Source organism: Lepidochelys kempii, chromosome 3 (genome assembly GCF_965140265.1).
Source record: "Lepidochelys kempii isolate rLepKem1 chromosome 3, rLepKem1.hap2, whole genome shotgun sequence".
In the NCBI taxonomy this organism is placed as follows: domain Eukaryota; kingdom Metazoa; phylum Chordata; order Testudines; family Cheloniidae; genus Lepidochelys; species Lepidochelys kempii.
The window spans coordinates 54544753-54564060 of record NC_133258.1 but is presented as its reverse complement, the minus strand read 5'-3'; the positions used below and the strand labels follow the sequence as shown (position 1 = coordinate 54564060).

The 19308-nt window shown below is 39.7% G+C and overlaps 1 protein-coding gene across 5 annotated transcripts in view; it reads right to left on the bottom strand.

Annotated features, from left to right (window-relative positions):
• The window catches only part of ADGRB3 (adhesion G protein-coupled receptor B3), a 621270-nt gene that overhangs the window by 228774 nt on the left and 373188 nt on the right, over nt 1-19308 (bottom strand). For all 5 annotated transcript variants that reach the window (XM_073336359.1, XM_073336357.1, XM_073336356.1 and 2 more), the window contains 2 exons: nt 11048-11150; nt 3849-3892 (listed from right to left, as the gene is read on the bottom strand). In XM_073336359.1, the coding sequence (XP_073192460.1) occupies nt 3849-3892; nt 11048-11150 (147 nt within the window). The remainder of the gene's footprint in view (nt 1-3848; nt 3893-11047; nt 11151-19308) is intronic.

Sequence of the window (19308 nt, the reverse complement as noted above, 5' to 3'; positions counted from 1 at the left end):
CCTTAACTGGAGTACTGTGTGCAGTTCTGGGTGCCACATTTCAGGAAAGAAGTGGACAAATTGGAAAAAAATCCAGAGAAGAGCAACAACAATAATTAAAGATCAGGAAAACAAAACCTATGAGGAAAGACTGAAAAAAATTGGTTTGTTTAGTCTGGAGCAGAGAAGACTGAGAGGGGACATGATAACAGTTTTCAAGTACATAAAAAGTTGTTACAAGAAGGAGGGAGAAAAATTGTTCTTGTTAACATCTGAGGATAGGACAAGAAGCAATGGGTTTAAATTGCAGCAAGGGAGGTTTAGGTTGGACATTAGGAAAACCTTCCTAGCTGCCAGGGTAGTTAAGTACTGGAACAAATTGCCTAGGAAGGTTGTGGAATGTCTATCATTGGAAGCTTTTAAGAACAGCATAGACAAACACCTGCCGGGAATGGTCTAGTTATTACTTAGTCCTGAACTGAGTGCAGGGGACTTGACTGATGATATATTGAGCTCCCGTCCTACTGAGCATAATTAAACCACTAATTGAAATTAAGATACATTGCCTTTGATCAGATGAGTAAAAGATTATGAAAATATCCCTTATATATAGGGCCCTACCAAATTCATGGTCATGAAAAACACATCATGGACCGTGAAATCTCATCTCCCCCCGTGAAATCTGGTCTTTTGTGTGCCTTTACCCTATACTGTACAGATTTCATGGGGGGAGGCCAGTGTTTCTCGAATTGGGGGTTCTGACCCAAGGGAGTTGCAGGGAGTTCACAAGGTTATTTTAGGGGGTTTGCGGTATTGCCACCCTTATTTCTGCACTGCCTTCAGAGCTGGGTGGCTGGAAAATGACGGATGTTGGCCAGGTGCCCAGCTCTGAAAGCAGTGTCACACCAGCAGCAGCACAGGGGTAAGGGTGACAATACTACCATGTGTCTGGAGAGTGGCAGCTGCTGACTGAGGGCTGAGCTCTGCAGGCACCAGCGCAGAAGTAAAGGTGGCAATGCCATACCAGGCCAGCCTTACTTCTGCGCTGCTGCTGGCGGCTGCTCTGCCTTCTGAGCTGGGCTTCTGGCCGGCAGCCCCTTTCTCCAGCTCTGAAGGCAGAGCCATCACCAGCAGCAGTGCAGAAGTAAGGGTAGGAGTACCACAACCCACACTACAATAACCTTGTGATCCCCCGCACAACTCCCTTTTGTATCAGGATCCCTACAATTACAACACTGTGAAATTTCAGATTTAAATAGCTGAAATCATGAAATTTACTATTTTAAAAATCCTATGACTCTGAAATTGACCAAAATGGACTGTGAATTTGGTAGGGCCCTTCTTATGGACAGTTTATTCTATTTATATCACTGTTGGCTTTTTTCCACTTTCCTCTGAAGGCCAGTGCCAGTCAGGACACTAGATTAGATAGACCATTGGTCTAAGCCAGTATGGCAATCCCTTTGTGGACCAATTTTCAGACCACTGATACTGTATCTGCGAATGGCTCTGGCACAGAACACTGAGAAGGGTGCCCTGATTCTTTTTTGCTCATGTCAAAGAATTTGGTGGTGAGGAGAGGATTTCTTTTTCAAAAGCTTTCAGACAGTGGACCAATTCAGCTTAGAATTTCAATAAAAAATCCTTTTATGTTTTCACAAGCTTTGATGTGAAAAACATTCAGCATTCCAAAATTTTATGGAAGGCCAAAACTGGAATGAAATGCAGAGGTTAAAATGGTCACAAAAATTCCGGAGGAAAAAAATAAACTTCCACTGTCATACATTCTACTGTTGATGATACTCAGTTAATCATCTGGGAAAGGGGAGACACTGAAGGAATAGCCAAACCTCTAAAGAACCCCATTCTAAATCAGCATAAGAGAGGTACTGCATATTTTGGAAGTGTCAGCCAAAATGAATGCTGCACCACTATGAGAAATTGTATTTTCACATATATAATTCATGCCATGATCCTTTATGTAGTTAGCTGTACCTGTCTTAATGTTATACAAAAACAATAACTAGATGCAGATAGACAGACAGCAAGCCTGTCAGCCTGATTGACAGATAAAGGGAAAGCCTTCTAAAAAGTTATCTAGATTAAAAAAGTTATATAATTCTACTCAATAAATAGGAATGAAATAAAACATAATTTCTCCAAACAATTAGACATACCACATATACACACCCACAGAATAAGAATACGAGAAGGAAGATGCACCATAAAAATGCAACAAGAATGCAGAGCCAGATGTGATCAAACAGCTCACAGTATAGATTCTGGGGCTTCTCCATGAATGTATGAAGAAAGAACTATCAATCATTGAACAATAGCCTGTGCAGAATGTTTAAACTCCAGGACGAGAACGTTTCACCCACTTCTGGAGCATGTATTAAACTGAGAGCATCACCAGAGAAACATATAATTTACTACACATGGAACTGTAGTGCACTGAGATTAAGATCTGGGAGATTTGCCATGAAGGTGGCTAAAAATTTCAGCGATTATAGCTACCTGATGCAGATGCTAAAGACAAACATATACAGTATCTGAAAAACACTTAATTTAAAGCACCTTTTTTTGTTGCTGTGGAATAGTGATTAGCTAAGCATCTTTTACTAAATGCTGACTACTTTCTTGTTGGATTGATCCCCAAAGTTCTTGTGAAATTTGGGTAGTAAAGCACAACAGAGCTCCACAGGATTTGCAACAGTAGATCAGAGCATTAATTCATTATATCTGGTCTCCTGCTTCTGGCAATAGCAAATTCCTGATGCTTTAGAGGAAAGTGAACACAAAACAAAATGAAACACAAAACAAGCCAACAACTCAAGTCACCCAGCTAATTGTATAATGTTGTACATATTTATTTATTTAGATTTATAAATGATAAGAATCAGCCCAGTGTGCTGGGAGCTTTTGCATTAATTTAAAACTCACAATATTAGAATACAAATTCCATAATATAATCAAATGGACTCAAATAAAATGCCCCAAACACAACTAATTACCAGGTCAACAGAAAATCATCATGAATCATAAAATGCCCTCACAGTTAATACTAAGTCCCTAGATCCCTACCTTTTCCAAAAATGACTGGGGAAAAATGTTTTGGGGAACTATAGAGCAAATGAATGCTTTCTGGACCTCTCCTAAGTGATCAGTTTACATGCAGAAGCAAGACAAAAAGCACCAGTCTCATAAAAGAGTGTGCGTATACATGCATACCAGATGGTGGTGAAATCAATGTGATAAATTGCAGAGCCATAATAAATTGTACTTATCATGACTTTTTGATGGTCCCACCTACTCACTGATGACTAATATATCTCCCACAGTATTCCCCATATTTCAAACCTTTCAGCAACTTCAGCTTCTTCAGCCGCATGGGTATCTCTCAGTTAATCAATTCCCTTTCATTGCAGGAGCTCAGGGACTGGTGCAGCTCAGTCCTTTTTATTCTCTTCATGTGGCACATAACAGACTAGTCTCATGTAGTCTGTAATACTTTGGTCTAATTTGGGTTGTTGGGTTTAGTGTGTGGGCATTTGGTGGTGTTGGTGGCTTGTGATATACAGGAGGTCAGATTAGATGATCTGGTGATCCCTTCAGGCCTTAAACTCTTTGATAGTTGTTGGTGAGACATTCTGCTAATTCAGGATTAGTAACAGAAAAAAAACAAACTGTCTTTCAAACCTGCATTACAATGTGACTGCAGAGCATGGAAAGGAAACATTTTCATTCTGGGGATTTCACATTTTCCATGCCCTCATAATGACCACTGTTGACTGTCTGTCAAGTTAAATATTTTTACGTGTTTTGGAATATTTAATCCATAGTAATAGAAGCAAACATCTGTCACTTACATTCTTGAATCATCCCACAGCACACAATAGGGATTCAATGTGCCCTAAAAACAAACAAACAATACCATTAGTTATTGGTGTACATAACCAATAAAGTGCTCAGTCCCGCAGTCCAGGTTCAAGGCCTGATCCTAAAAGATCACCCTCAGTTTGAAGGGGTTTGAAATTAATGTGAGTCAAAAACAAATCGAAGTCAGTGGGAGTTGAGGGCACTTAGTAGAGCGCACTCGGCACCTTGCAGTATTGAACCTATCATCCCTACTCAGGAAATAGTCCTGTAGATGTTTCCATGAAGCCACTTGGAATTTTGACTAGGAAAGAACTGTGGTATTGGGTCCAAATGTGCCAGTTACCTAAACATGGAGCCTGCCCAGTTCATATTCTTTAAGTAATTTCAATTTTTTCCCCTGTATTCCACTCTGAAAAGAACAAATAAAAGACTCTCAAAATGCTGCCCAATCAGGTTAACCAATGAATCAGTTATTCTCAATAGGCAGAATTTTAGGTCTTGTCTGCACCCAAAGAAGGTACTAATTTACCAAAATCAGTGGAGCAACTTATGTAAGCTTGCTCACTTAGTAAGGGGGGCTTTAAACTAGGTTTGCTAGGGGATGGTGACTTAAGCCCAGAGATAGGGGAACTGGGATACCGGGAGGAAACACAAGGAGGAGGGTGCAACAGGGGAGGCCTCCTGATGCATACTGAGAAAGCAGGGCAATTGGCTAGTAGGTGCCTGTACACGAACACAAGAAGCCTGGGAAACAAGCAGGAATAATTGGAAGTCCTGGCACAGTCAAGGAACTATGATGTGATTGGAATAACAGAGACTTGGTGGGGTAACTCACATGACTGGAGCACTGTCATTGATGGGTATAAACTGTTCAGGAAGGACAGCCAGGGGAGAAAAGGCGGAGGAGTTGCACTGTATGTAAGAGAGGCAACAAAAATGATTAGGGAGCTGGGGCACATGACTTATAAGGAGAGGCGGAGGGAACTGCAGAAGTGTGAGGGGGGAATTTGATAGCAGCCTTCAGCTACCTGAAGGGGGGTTCCAAAGAGGATGGAGCTTTGCTGTTCTCAGTGGTGGCAGATGACAGAACAAGGAGTAATGGTCTCAAGTTGCAGTGGGGGGAGGTCTAGATTGGACATTAGGAAACACTATTTCGCTAGGAGGGTGGTGAAGCACTGGAATGGGTTACGTAGGGAGGTGGTGGAATCTCCATCCTTAGAGGTTTTTAAGGCCTGGTTTGACAAAGCCCTGGCTGGTATGATTTAGTTGGGATTGGTCCTGCTTTGAGCAGGGGGTTGAACTAGATGACCTCCTGAGGTCTCTTCCAACTCTAATCTTCTATGATTCTATGATTCTAAGTAGTTAAGTTGGTGCATCCCCTTTTTGTAGACACTCCTAATTCTATTTCAGAATATCCACACTCGGGGGTTGAGCTGATTTAACTACATCAGTTTCTAAACTGATTTCATTAAATCAGAACCATTGTTGTGTGTCTTAACTGTGCCTATATTGAGACTCCCTATTTCTGATGCCAGTTCTTGGACCTGCACACTTTAAAGTAGGCCAGTTGACCATTGATCCCAACAGGCCATCCACCGGTGGAGAATAGCTGGGGCACAGTAACACTTTGGCCACATTCCCATCCTGCCCCTTACAAGGGCCCAATGCAAAGGCTGCGGGGGGAGAAGTTCACTTTAGAAACTGGCTAAACTGGTAGATTATTTAATGAAGGGAGAAAATTAATGGCCTCTGGATCTTTTGTGCCATTAATGGTAAAAAGGCTAAATCATAGCAAATATTCTACTTTTTCATGCTCAGTATGAGCCCATCGACATTGACATTGACATCAGTGGGAGCCTGGGCCCTAAATCTCAGTTTCTTACACATATTAAAGTGGGGTAATATTTCAGAGAATTAAAGGCTCTTTATTATTGCTCTTATTTTCTTCTCTCCATTATGAAGTGAAGTGACTAAAATTCAAAGTTTGGGCCCAATCCAACAAATCTTTTTTCAGGCTAAGTGTACATTAACTTTAATGAACATTTTGATTGAGTAAAGACTGCAAGACTGTTGTAAAGATTGGGTATGCATGAAGCCACAGCTACAGTAGATGTATAATACAGAATAACAAACAAAACTGCAGATATCTAAAGGAACAGATGTCAAGGTTCAGTTTACTTGCACAAGACATATTTTGTCATGATGTTCATATAATGTTCTCCTAGAAGTCATATATAGCACTTTTGGCACAGATATTTTAAAGTTAGGAATCAATAAAAACAGACACTGGGCACAAGAGCGCAACTCCTCCAACAAAAGATTGGTGGAAAACAAAAACAACGGCAAGCATGAGGAATAGTTTAAAATGATCAAGTTATTTTCATTTTTATATACTTATCTTAGGATAGTACTGAAAAAGTCAATTGTACAGGTTGCCAGTGGGCAATATTTTTTCAGAAACGCTTTTACATACACATCATTTTAATCCACAGCTGTTTCAAACTGTAGAAACTATTTATTAATATTAATGAAAGAAAATATCCACCCATTTGTTAGAATTCTTCTACCACCCTTTTTCAAGAGAGGCAAAGCTTTCTCTTCCAGACTATAGTAACAAAGATATTTAATGAAGCTCTGATCTTGTAGTTCACTAGTTTGGTGACTGTATTAAAGGTTCTGAGTTTGGTATAATTATTTTAAAACACACGTAGAACTTTAAATTCACATCACACCTTACAAACACAGATAAGTGACTTCATAATCTAAAATAAAAGACTAAAAACACATGACAAGATGCCGGATAACAGGCACATACAAATCCAGAGTGTGCATCTTGCACCATTGGCCCAAAGCATTCTGAAGAATCAATAGAAGAGGTTGTGGAAGAATCATAACTGGCAATAACAGGAAAGTTAGAAAAAACAGAGGATTCAGCAGCTTGAAAGTGTCTTGAGACTTGAAGTAATCTGCCTATATTCATTCTTATGCAGTCATAATCATACGTAAAAGCTATGCCTCAAACCGATGCCAGTATACATTCAGGTAGCTGTGATTTTTTTCTTGGTGATGCACAGCCTACACCATCTCTTTCCACACTGCAAGGAGAGAGGACTTGAAAATGCTTTGAGAAAAAGGTGACTGCTCAGACTTAACTAAAAGAATGATTTTAAAGAAGAAAATTTCAAGCAATGGCCAGTCACCAAGGCAAATAGAGGACTCTGTGGGAAGGTTTAAGGAAGTGATAAATCCATGTAGTTTTCACAAATCTGTGGCCCTTTTGGAGCTCATTCACATGGAGAGGGGAGTATGTTGAGTCACCATAAAAATGAATAAGAGATGAAGCTGTAACACTGAGAGCAGCATAAATGTCACCCACATTCCTCCAAAAATCCTTGACACATTGGGAATAGAAATACGTAGGTGTGGCACATAAAACTTTCAGTATTCAAGACATGGTGCACAATTGAATGGAATTGTGCATGCTATGTAGGCCCACAATAATTGGAAGTCAAAGTTTCAGTGGAAGTAATCATAACCAGAAGCTTTAACTCCCATAATATTACTAGATTGCCACTGCATTGTCCATTGATATAAGAGCAGAGGTTTTGCAAAATTAGGAGATGATATTTCACATTCTTTCTGGAACAAAGTCCATGATGTTGGTGCCTTTTCCAGCATAACTAGTAGAAAAATGTTACAATCGTGATCATACTGCTCATGTAATCCACCTGTGATCATACCGGATGGCATTAAATACCATGTACGGTGAGCAACACACTGCAAGCTACATTAGCATGTTACAGAGTACCATGGTCAGCGCTATATTTAAAATCATCTACAAGTTCAAATACAGTGCTGTATTCCAAATAGCCTACCCATCAGTGGGGTGTGTGTATATATATATATATACACACACACACACACAGACCCCACTGATGGGTAGGCTATTTGGGTATACCACTGACGGGTAGGATATATATATGTAAAATAATTCAATTTTATGAATACATACCAAATTTGAGTGTAAAATGCAATTATAATAATGTATTCATTTTGAGCACATGAACACCTATTATGGATAGTTAGAATGGAATTTATTAATTCATATTTCATTGTTTGAAAATAAAGCCCTGAAGTATTCCAGCTGTGAACAACAGGAGTTTTCACATGCGCATATGTCTTTTTCACAATTATTATGCATGTTTGTGCAAGGAGCCCCTCTACATCTCAGATGTACACATAATATAATTTAGTTTAATCAATCAGTGGACAAATAATTAACAAAAATAAAAATTAAAAAATGTAACTATACTCCCACAGATACATGAGCACATTTTAGAAGTCATCAGATAATCATTAATCCATTCAACAACAGACTTTTTTGATTCGTATAGTATAGGTAATATTAAAAGAGGCAAAGTTTGAAAAGAGCAACAACACAAAGAAAACTTCTAGAAAAGATTAATTGGAATAAAATGTCTGTATTTTAATTCCTATTTAATATTTAATTAAATTAATTTAATAATTAGCCCACTTAATTGACATCATGATTAAACTCTGAGCCATTAATGTATAACAATCAAAGTCTAGAGATGAAGTAAAACCATTTTCACCTTAATTACTGTGTATGATGTACAGAGTTCAAAGACAGATTATGGTATATTAAGACATAATTAGAGAAAATTAGATTCTAATTTTCAACTGAGGTAAATTCTAATAAAGAAAATGAAGATCAAAAGGCAAAAGACACAAATCAGAGAATGTGCCACAGCATCTCCAACTGCTCTTCTTTATATAAAATCTCATCTGGGAAACTATCATGAACAGAAAACCACTAAACATTAAAGCCATTCAAAACTGTAAAACCAGTTTCTGTTCCCAGTTTTTAGGCCAGGATCCTGCAATTGGATCGGCACAGGATAACTCCTGTATTCATGTGGTGTAACAGTGACCTCAGTGGGGGCAGTGGTCTGGCTGTATAATTTGGAGAAAACTTGCAGATATTTGGAGTAAAATATTATTGAGCTAAAACTGAGCCAGAAGAAAACAGTGCCAGGTCCTTAATGTTATTGACAAGGTTACTATCCTCTTGCCTTGTCAGCACTTCCTAGTCCTGCGCTAATACAGTACTCATTAATGTCCTGTTACAGAAAGGTAGACAATGCCAGATCACAATCGATGTCCTGCATCTTCCATTGCCAGAATGAACCTTTCTAAAGAACTGGAAAATGGGCAAGTGCTGGGTGTGTACATTTTAAAAAAGAACAATAAAACAAACAAGCTGAAGAAACAGGTCCCTCTTTAATGTCTTTTCTAGAAATCAACTTGTGAAGACATTCATTTAACCTTCCTTTTGCCTTGTTTATGTCATGCCATTTTACTTGCTTATTTTGGATTTATTAGTTGATTTCAACACTGATACAGAGTTTACTGATATTACCTTGATTGTTCCTTACCTCTTGTCTTACAGCTATGAACAAATTCATTACAATCTTCTCTTTTCTTTCCCTTGTCTACCTGGGCTATAGCCCTGTGACTAACCATTCATGTTTCCACATATGAAATGATCCTTTCACATCCCTTTTTTATGAGCTGTAAAAATAACTCCACAACTAATAAATAGTAAAATAATATAAACAAAAATCAAAGATCTAGAAGTATCTTGAGCTCATCTGAAGATCTCTGTGATCTGACTTACCTAAATACAGCAAGGGAAATATTTTCCACAAGCTGTCTGGCTTTTCTGATAAATAGACATGAAGTACTAAGATCAAGCTTCCATGTTCATTTGTGGCCCATGCCTCAAAGTAATCTGACTGAATACAGCCCATTATGTTTTTTTAGTGAAATTTCTGTTCCTGACAGTGCTGGAGATTGAAGTTTCTGTTAATCCATAGACAAGGTACCACACTGGCTGCAACAGTGTAAAGGCTTCCCCACACTGCCACATCAATGTGTGTCAACCCTTACTTTAAAATACTACCTCTAGGATTCAGAGGGTAGCTCAGAGTCCTTGCTTGTTCCATCTTTTCCTGTCTGCTAAACTTGACCATGAGGATCAGTTGTGATGTTCTTTGTAATACCTGATCACCAGGAACTGGATGAGACCATAAAACTCATTTCATACCAACTACTGAATAATCAGCGGATGGTAATAAGATTCTGTCACTTCCAGCCTGGGCTGGATGTAAACCAAAAACTTAGAGCTGAATGGGCCAGATTGCCACATAAATTCCGAGAGCCATCCAGTTTCCTACAGTCTTTGGGTCAAATCCACAAGAGGCTGAGTGCAACTCCTTTAATGTCAGTGAAATTGCATTTGAATAGGCCAATAGAGAACTTGTCCCATAAAATTTAACAAAATGCTATTAACTTTGAAGTATTTTATGTTAATACAATAACTTTATTTTATATGCCTTTCTTAAATGTCTCTTTCCTCCTTGACTCAATATAACTTCTAACTCTTCATTACCAATGTAAAAAGTCAGGCAGAAATTCTGCATATTATGATGTCTCAGACATCACTAGCAATATCGATAGGCCTTGTTCTTACCTGGATGTCTTATTTCACACAACTTTCCTGTAAAAGTTTTCTTTGATATCAAGAGGTAGCTGAAAGCAGCAGGAAGAAATTGTTTGAAATTTCTGTACAACTTTAGCCACTCTTTAATATGGAATTACATTTAGAGGCTTTTTTTTGGCTTTAAACTCTTTAAATTAAAATTACAGGACATGAAAATAGCAGAAAAAACAAGATCTTGTGAATTTGTAGAACTTGCAAACTGGAGTGAGGCTGCATTTTCATATTCTGATAGTGTAGTCAAATATGAATTGTCCTTTCATGTATCACATAATGGCAAAGAAAAAAGTAAGAAAAGGCCTGAAGCTTATGTTGCACTATGGACCTCATCTGGTAACAAAAGGGAAACCAATGGACAAATACTACATTTGCCATTGTATCTATCAAAGCAGTTAATGTAGAGTTCCCTATGAAAATTGCTGTATAAATGAAAACCATAAGAATGACAGAAACAAAGGGTCACACAGTTCTGTACGCATGCAACGTGAAAACAGTCTATTCAGAGTATGCTGTGTACCTCTGTGCTTTGCTTTTATCAGGCAAATTAGTCCTTTTTTTTTTTAAAGAAGAATACAACTAGAAATAAAGATTCTCTGCAGCAATACTTACATTAGCCAGATGTGCTAACTCTATCTCTAGAAATGAATCCGCTGTTTTAGGTTCAGGCCTTATAGTGACGACAATGATTTTGGAATTAACAACAGTAAAATTTCTGAAAAATAATGATTAGAAACAAAAAAATCAGTTAATATTAACAGTCACCTCTAACATTAACAAATTAAAAGAAAGATCCTCTGGATATTTTCAGGTGGCTTCTATACCTCAGAATTATGCTAGAAAATAAGTTTGTTTTTGACCGGTAAGTATAATCACTTGTGTTACCAGACGTTCCCAGACACTGTAAAGATTAGAGAGCAACAACGCCAACAGAAGCATCATTCCTTAAGTCTGATTCACTGATTAGAAAGAAGAAAAGGAGTACTTGTGGCACCTTAGAGACTAACAAATTTATTTGAACATAAGCTTTCATGAGCTACAGCTCACTTCATCGGATGCATTCAGTGGAAAAGACAGTGGGGAGATTTATATACACAGAGAACATGAAACAATGGGTGTTACCATACACACTGTAACAAGAGTGATCACTTATGGTGAGCTATTACCAGCAGGAGAAAGACAGACTGACAAACAAACCTTCAGATAATCTTTAAATGCATATCATTCATTTGTCTCAACATGGATCTACTGGTCCTCTTTTACAGGAGACAGAACATCTTTCTTTCAGAGTGCTGCCTTTGCCTTTTCCCCCCAACTGCTAACTTTAACAATGAGCATACCACACAGGAAAATGTGTCCCACTTTAAGGGGTTAGAGTGACTTTTATAGCAGCTGCAGAGCAGGTCAGCATCCATCCCTCCTCTGAGTGACCAGAAGAGAGAGAGTACTATATAGGTCCATGCCAGGCAGACAAAGTCCTCTTTTTTTTTTCCCCTGGACCAGGTGGAGCAGCACCCCCACTCTCTCCCATGGAAGTGGTGAAATAGCAGATTGTCAGGATCTGCTGTGAGCATTTGCACTTCTCGCTCCTTTCTTGCGGGGCTGGGAAGGAATTCTTCCCTCACCGCCAGATTGGCAAAGGCAAAGTGAAGGGTCTTTTTGCCTTCCCCACTGTGGTTTTGGGAGGGCTCAGTTGGGGCAATCATGGAATGGGCATTAGGCTATGATGTTGCAACTCATTATGTAAACATGGGGTGGATGTCCAGTGCAGGTACTCCATTGTGAAAAGATACAGTGGTCAGATAAAATGGATTGGCAAAGGATTTAAAGGAGGTATTCATTGAGAGAGGGAAAATCGGGGGGTAAGGGGAGGGGGTTTGAGGCTCCTATGACTGGTAATGGCAGGAGGCCCTCCCCCCCCAGCCCTCAGTCAAGGGGGGGATGGTGAGGTCCCAGCAGTGGTTTGGCTGGTGTCCAAGATTGGTAATGGGGAGGGCTGACGGAAGCCCCCTGGTATTATATGAAAATGATTATGGCATTTCCTGCACTGTACACTTTTATCTACTGGATACTCCCAGAGAGTTAAGAATAAAGTTGAGGCCAAATTAAACCACCTCCAGTGCCTCCTGTCCTTCTTCTGGCGTAGCCAGACAACGTGAAGATAGATGAGTGCTTTGGGAGAGTCTGCTGGGCTGATTGTTCTATATCTAAGCAGAGAAAGGCTGACTCTAATGATTGAAAATCATTTGAGGATACGTATAAGCAACTGCATTATCCAAACACATTTAAATATCCATATTGGTGCTTTCAGGGCTGGATCCAAAGCCTGCTGAAGTTAATGGGAGTCTTTTCATTGACTTTGGATCAGGCCCTTACAGATCTCCTTTTAAAATAGATTTTCGTTAACGTGTGTTCACTTTAGAAAATATTTAGCTGTTAGCTTTCTGTAGCTCCTACCATATCCTCATCTACCTTTATGTAGAGTATCTATATGTGTATTTTATTGTCACCTCTATATGACGGAACCCAGTACTTATCAGGTGATGTCTGTGCTAGCAGTGGCAGATTAGCCACTGGGCCAATGGGGACTGTCCCCAGGGGCTCCGGCCAATTGGGGACACCCAGAAAAATGGGTGCCCCAGTGCCCCGAGCCTGCTGCCCGTCAGGAGTGCTGGGGGTCAGGGGAGCAGGGTGGGGCGAGCCCCTGCGCCCCAACCCATTTCCCTGGCAGAAGCACTGGGGGAGGGGTCAGTGGGGACTTCAGGTGAAACGGGTGGGGAGGGGCCCCCCTGGCTCTGGCCCACAGCCCCACAAACATCTAATCTACCTCTGCATGCTAGGATAAACAGATGTTTACATGATGTATATAATCCAAGCTACTTATGATCCCTCAGGCTCAGAGCGAGCCTTCAGCTACCAGACAGAAATATTGCTTGTGACTATCACATCCTTGCTTGCATGCCTTCAGTGATCTTTTTTCCCATCCCCACTCACTATAAAAATAATCACAGCTGTTCACAGGAGCACATATTAATGGGGCAGACTTTACCATTTATTACAGAAAAGTCTAGTCCATCTAGATTTTGTTACAATAACATGACATCACAAATCTTCCATGTTTTTTATTTTCCCTAAGGGAACAGTGCTTGAGAGAGGATTCCATTTTGCTGGAGCACTGAGATATGAAATGCCATTGCCACAATATTAGAAACATAGCTCAACTGATAGCACAAGGAATCAAACCATTCTTTCTGAAGCAGGGCATGAATTCTACAGTCTAGTTTACTTGGCCATGTCATACAACAAGAATTCAAATACTTAAATAGGTTATAGTGCTCATATAAAAGAATGAAACACTTTGTTTTTTAGTTAACCTCCTATTTTAAATTCTGGTAACACTCTGAACAAAAGCTCTTCCATATTCCTTTTGAGAGTAACATACTACCGCAGCAGACTAATACGTAACAGTAATAAACAAATTTTCAATGTAATATGCAGAGCTACAGCTGTGAAACAACTATTAACATTAATGTTAATATTATGCCTAGTTCCCCATGCATTGCACAGAAAATTGACCCATAAATACTTGAACAGTATGGCATAATTTGAAAGGAAGCAAAACCAAACAAAATTACAATACACGTTGACTTTCTCTTACAGATCACATAGGATACAAAGTTGGCTTATTAGTCTTTAAGATAAGTCTTTTGTTCAGTTTACATAAGTGAATGATTGACACTGTGAATCATGTCAGGCTTTGTGATTGACCAACATTTTTTGTCTGTACCCAATTTGGGGCTCTTAACCTGAGTGATTTAGATTTTACATCAATGTACTTAAAGTATGAAACCTATCCCTGCTGAGTCTCTGTTTCTAAATAGAGACGAACATTAGAGTTGTTCTCTAAAAGTTTTTGTTTAATGAACCCGTACTTATTGTTTATGATTTTGTGAGGTGCCTCAGACACTTCTGCCATGAAAGGTATGTTAAACAGGAATCAAGTCCACACCGAATGCAAAGACAGAGTTAATGATGCATTGATAAGTACAAAGCATGCTATGTATTGCTATTTTCAAGAAATTCCAAAGCTGTCTTGTTGTAGGGAAATACATTGACAAGTGACAAAGGTCCACATGACAGGGATCAAATTCTGAAATTATTTACTCAGACAATTTTTTATTAATTCCAATGAGAACTCTGGCTGAGTAAAGGCTTCAAAATTCAGGTCAATGAGTGTTTTGGCTGAGTGAGGACTAAGTAAGGGCTTCAGGATTTTGCTCTATACAATTAGTTTCAGATCTGAGAATAGTTATGTATTTAGAAATAGTATTTCTAAAATAACAGTTATGTTATCAAATCCTTTATTTTATAGGTTTCAGAGTAGCAGCTGTGTTAGTCTGTATTCGCAAAAAGAAAAGGAGTACTTGTGGCATCTTAGAGATTAACTAATTTATTTGACCATAAGGCTTTTGTGAGCTACAGCTCACTTCATTGGATGCATTCAGTGGAAAATACAGTGGGGAGATTTATATACATAGAGAACATGAAACAATGGGTGTTACCATACACACTGTAATGAGAGTGATCACTTAAGGTGAGCTATTACCAGCAGGAGAGTGGGGGGGAAAAACCTTTTGTAGTGATAATCAAGGTGGGTCATTTCCAGCAGTTGACAAGAACATCTGAGGAACAGTGGGGGGTGGGGGCACAATAAATAAGGGGAAATAGTTTTACTTTGTGTAATGACCCATCCACTCCCAGTCTCTATTCAAGCCTAAGTTAATTGTATCCAGTTTGCAAATTAATTCCGATTCAGCAGTCTCTCGTTGGAGTCTGTTTTTGAAGTTTTTTTGTTGAAGAATTGCAACTTTTAGGTCTGTAATCGAGTGACCAAAGAGATTGAAGTGGTCTCCAACTGCTTTTTGAATGTTATAATTCTTGACATCTGATTTGTGTCCATTTATTCTTTTATGGAGAGACTGTCCAGTTTGACCAATGTACATGGGAGAGGGGCATTGCTGGCACTTGATGGCATATATCACATTGGTAGATGTGCAGGTGAACGAGCCTCTGATAGTGTGGCTGATGTGATTAGGCCCTATGATGGTGTCCCCTGAATAGATATGTGGACACAGTTGGCAACGGGCTTTGTTGCAAGGATAGGTTCCTGAGTTAGTGGTTCTGTTGTGTGGTGTGTGGTTGCTGATGAGTATTTGCTTCAGGTTGGGGGGCTGTCTGTAAGCAAGGACTGGCCTGTCTCCCAAGATCTGTGAAAGTGATGGGTCGTCCTTCAGGATAGGTTGTAGATCCTTGATGATGCCATCCACAGTCTCAGAAACAACTCTGACATCATAATCAAAAAGGCTGACAAAAGAGGTGCTGTCATCATCATGAATAGGTCGGAATATGAACAAGAGGCTGCTCAGGAGCTCTCCAGCACCACTTTCTACAAGCCATTACCCTCTGATCCCACTGAGGGTTACCAAAAGAAACTACACCATTTGCTCAAGAAAATCCCTGAAAAAGCACAAGAACAAATTCGCACAGACACACCCCTGGAACCCCGACCTGCGGTATTCTATCTGCTACCCAAGATCCATAAACCTGGAAATCCTGGACACCCCATCATCTCAGGCATTGGCACCCTGACAGCAGGATTGTCTGGCTATGTAGATTCCCTCCTCAGGCCCTATGCTACCAGCAATCCCAGCTATCTTCGAGACACCACTGACTTCCTGAGGAAACTAGAATCCATCGGTGATCTTCCTGAAAACACCATCCTAGCCACTATGGATGTAGAAGCCCTCTACACCAACATTCCACACAAAGATGGACTACAAGCCATCAGGAACACTATCCCTGATAATGTCACGGCAAACCTGGTGGCTGAACTTTGTGACTTTGTCCTCACCCATAGCTATTTCACATTTGGGGACAACATATACCATCATATCGGTGGCACTTCTATGGGTACCCGCATGGCCCCACAGTATGCCAACATTTTTATGGCTGACTTAGAACAACGCTTCCTTAGCTCTCGTCCCCTAATGCCCCTACTCTACTTGTGCTACATTGATGACATCTCCATCATCTGGACCCATGGAAAAGAAGCCCTTGAGGAATTCCACCATGATTTCAACAATTTCCATCCCACCATCAACCTCAGCCTGGACCAGTCCACACAAGAGATCCACTTCCTTGATGCTACAGTGCTAATAAGCAATGGTCACATAAACACCACCCTATACCGGAAACCTACTGACTGCTATTCCTACCTACAAGCCTCCAGCTTTCATCCAGACCACACCACACAATCCATTGTCTACAGCCAAGCTCTACGATACAACCGCATTTGCTCCAACCCCTCAGACAGAGACAAACACCTCCAAGATCTCTATCAAGCATTCTTACAACTACAGTACCCACCTGCTGAAGTGAAGAAACAGATTGACAGAGCCAGAAGAGTACCCAGAAGTCACCTACTACAGGACAGGCCCAACAAACAAAATAACAGAACGCCACTAGCCATCACCTTCAGCCCCCAACTAAAACCTCTCCAGCGCATCATCAAGGATCTACAACCTATCCTGAAGAATGACCCATCACTCTCACAGATCTTGGGAGACAGGCCAGTCCTTGCTTACAGACAGCCCCCCCAACCTGAAGCAAATACTCATCAGCAACCACACACCACACAACAGAACCACTAACTCAGGAACCTATCCTTGCAACAAAGCCTGTTGCCAACTGTGTCCACATATCTATTCAGGGGACACCATCATAGGGCCTAATCACATCTGCCACACTATCAGAGGCTCGTTCACCTGCACATCTACCAATGTGATATATGCCATCATGTGCCAGCAATGCCCCTCTCCCATGTACATTGGTCAAACTGGGCAGTCTCTCCATAAAAGAATAAATGGACACAAATCAGATGTCAAGAATTATAACATTCAAAAAGCAGTTGGAGACCACTTCAATCTCTTTGGTCACTCGATTACAGACCTAAAAGTTGCAATTCTTCAACAAAAAAACTTCAGAAACAGACTCCAACAAGAGACGGCTGAATTGGAATTAATTTGCAAACTGGATACAATTAACTTAGGCTTGAATAGAGACTGGGAGTGGATTGGTCATTACACAAAGTAAAACTATTTCCCCTTGTTTATTGCCCCCCTCCACCCCCCACTGTTCCTCAGATGTTCTTGTCAACTGCTGGAAATGGCCCACCTTGATTATCACTACAAAAGGTTTCCCCCCCCCCACTCTCCTGCTGGTAATAGCTCACCTTAAGTGATCACTGTCGTTACAGTGTGTATGGTAGCACCCATTGTTTCATGTTCTCTGTGTATATAAATATCCCCACTATATTTTCCACTGAATGCATCCAATGAAGTGAGCTGTAGCTCACAAAAGCTTATGTTCAAATAAATTTGTTAGTATCTAAGGTGCCACAAGTACACCTTTTCTTTTTATTTTATAGGTAAATTGGATTTGATAAATAAAGAAAAATTTTATATCCAAATATACCTATCTCTTCCATTAAAGTAGATATAGAGATTTCATGGTGATGTGAGGTCAAATGCAGTGGATGGGGGTTAGAATGAGTTTAGATTAGCCACATTAATCAGGAGAGATGGAGCTTTGAGTAAGATAAGTGGCGATCTCAGGTAAATGCAAATAAAGTCATTGTATCATATCAAACCATCAGGTATTGTGTAAATGTCATATATGTTACAGGAAAAAATAATTAGAAAAGTCATAGGGCTCCGTCTTGCAATACAGTGAGTGTTCTGTCCCCAGCTCAACAAAGAACGTGAGCAGACCTGTTGAAGTTGATCAGCCTTTTCTGGATTGGGGCCAGAGTTGTAAGCTCCTGAGGAGGAGAGCTGAGAAGAATGGGTGATATGTGGGAGAGCACATTTCAATCTGGTAACAACAATATGAGGATGTGCATGTAAACTGAGTGGAGAAAAAAAGCTTTGCTAACTGCAAAATTATCTCCATTGGATGTGTTATTATTTTAAGTGGGCAAAACTTTAAAAACTATTTTCATGTATAGCATTATGCCATGTGTTCCTTCATAGTACCCAAGAGGGGAATTATACATAATGTTGTTTTGAAAATTATTGTGCTGAAAATCAATTTTCTGAGAACGTAACAACAATATGCATGTTGAGAGACCTCAGGGCCTATACCACAGCTGTGGAAACATTATTCAGTGTATACAGTATTCAGTGAGGCCCTAGAAATTTCAATAAATTATTAGGAAAACAAAGTCTTGCACATTACAGTACAAAAGTATTACCTACAATATTGCAAAATATTTGTTTACTAAATGAAAATGAGATCTTTTTGTCTTTCCACTTGTGCATGGGAAGGGAATAACTCTCATTTGGTGAAAAGTATCCATTGTGCCTGTTTATTCTAGAAAAAATGTACTATCGTTATCGTAAAGTGGATAGAATAACAAATGCAATAACATACTTATTTGTCTGGTTCAAAAAGGTATTTTAAAGAACAATTAATAGGTCCAATTCTCTTCACTCAGCAGCGAGTTTACAGGATTTATTGTTAATGAAGTTATCCTCAGAGTAAATCAGAGTAAAATCAGGCCTTAACACTCATTGTATGCCTTAATTTCCTAATATAGTAGTTTGTGACATACTGTATACTGACAGCCTCGGATAATGAAATCCTTAATTTATGACCAAATATAGTAGTGGGAAACAGTTTTCTACTGGGAACTAGAACAACTACAATTAATTTCATGTATACTATTGGCATACGTTGATAGAATTCAGTCACTACAAGTCTAGGCCTTATTCACATCAGGTGTCAGATTCACAGAGGGATATGGGAACCTACCT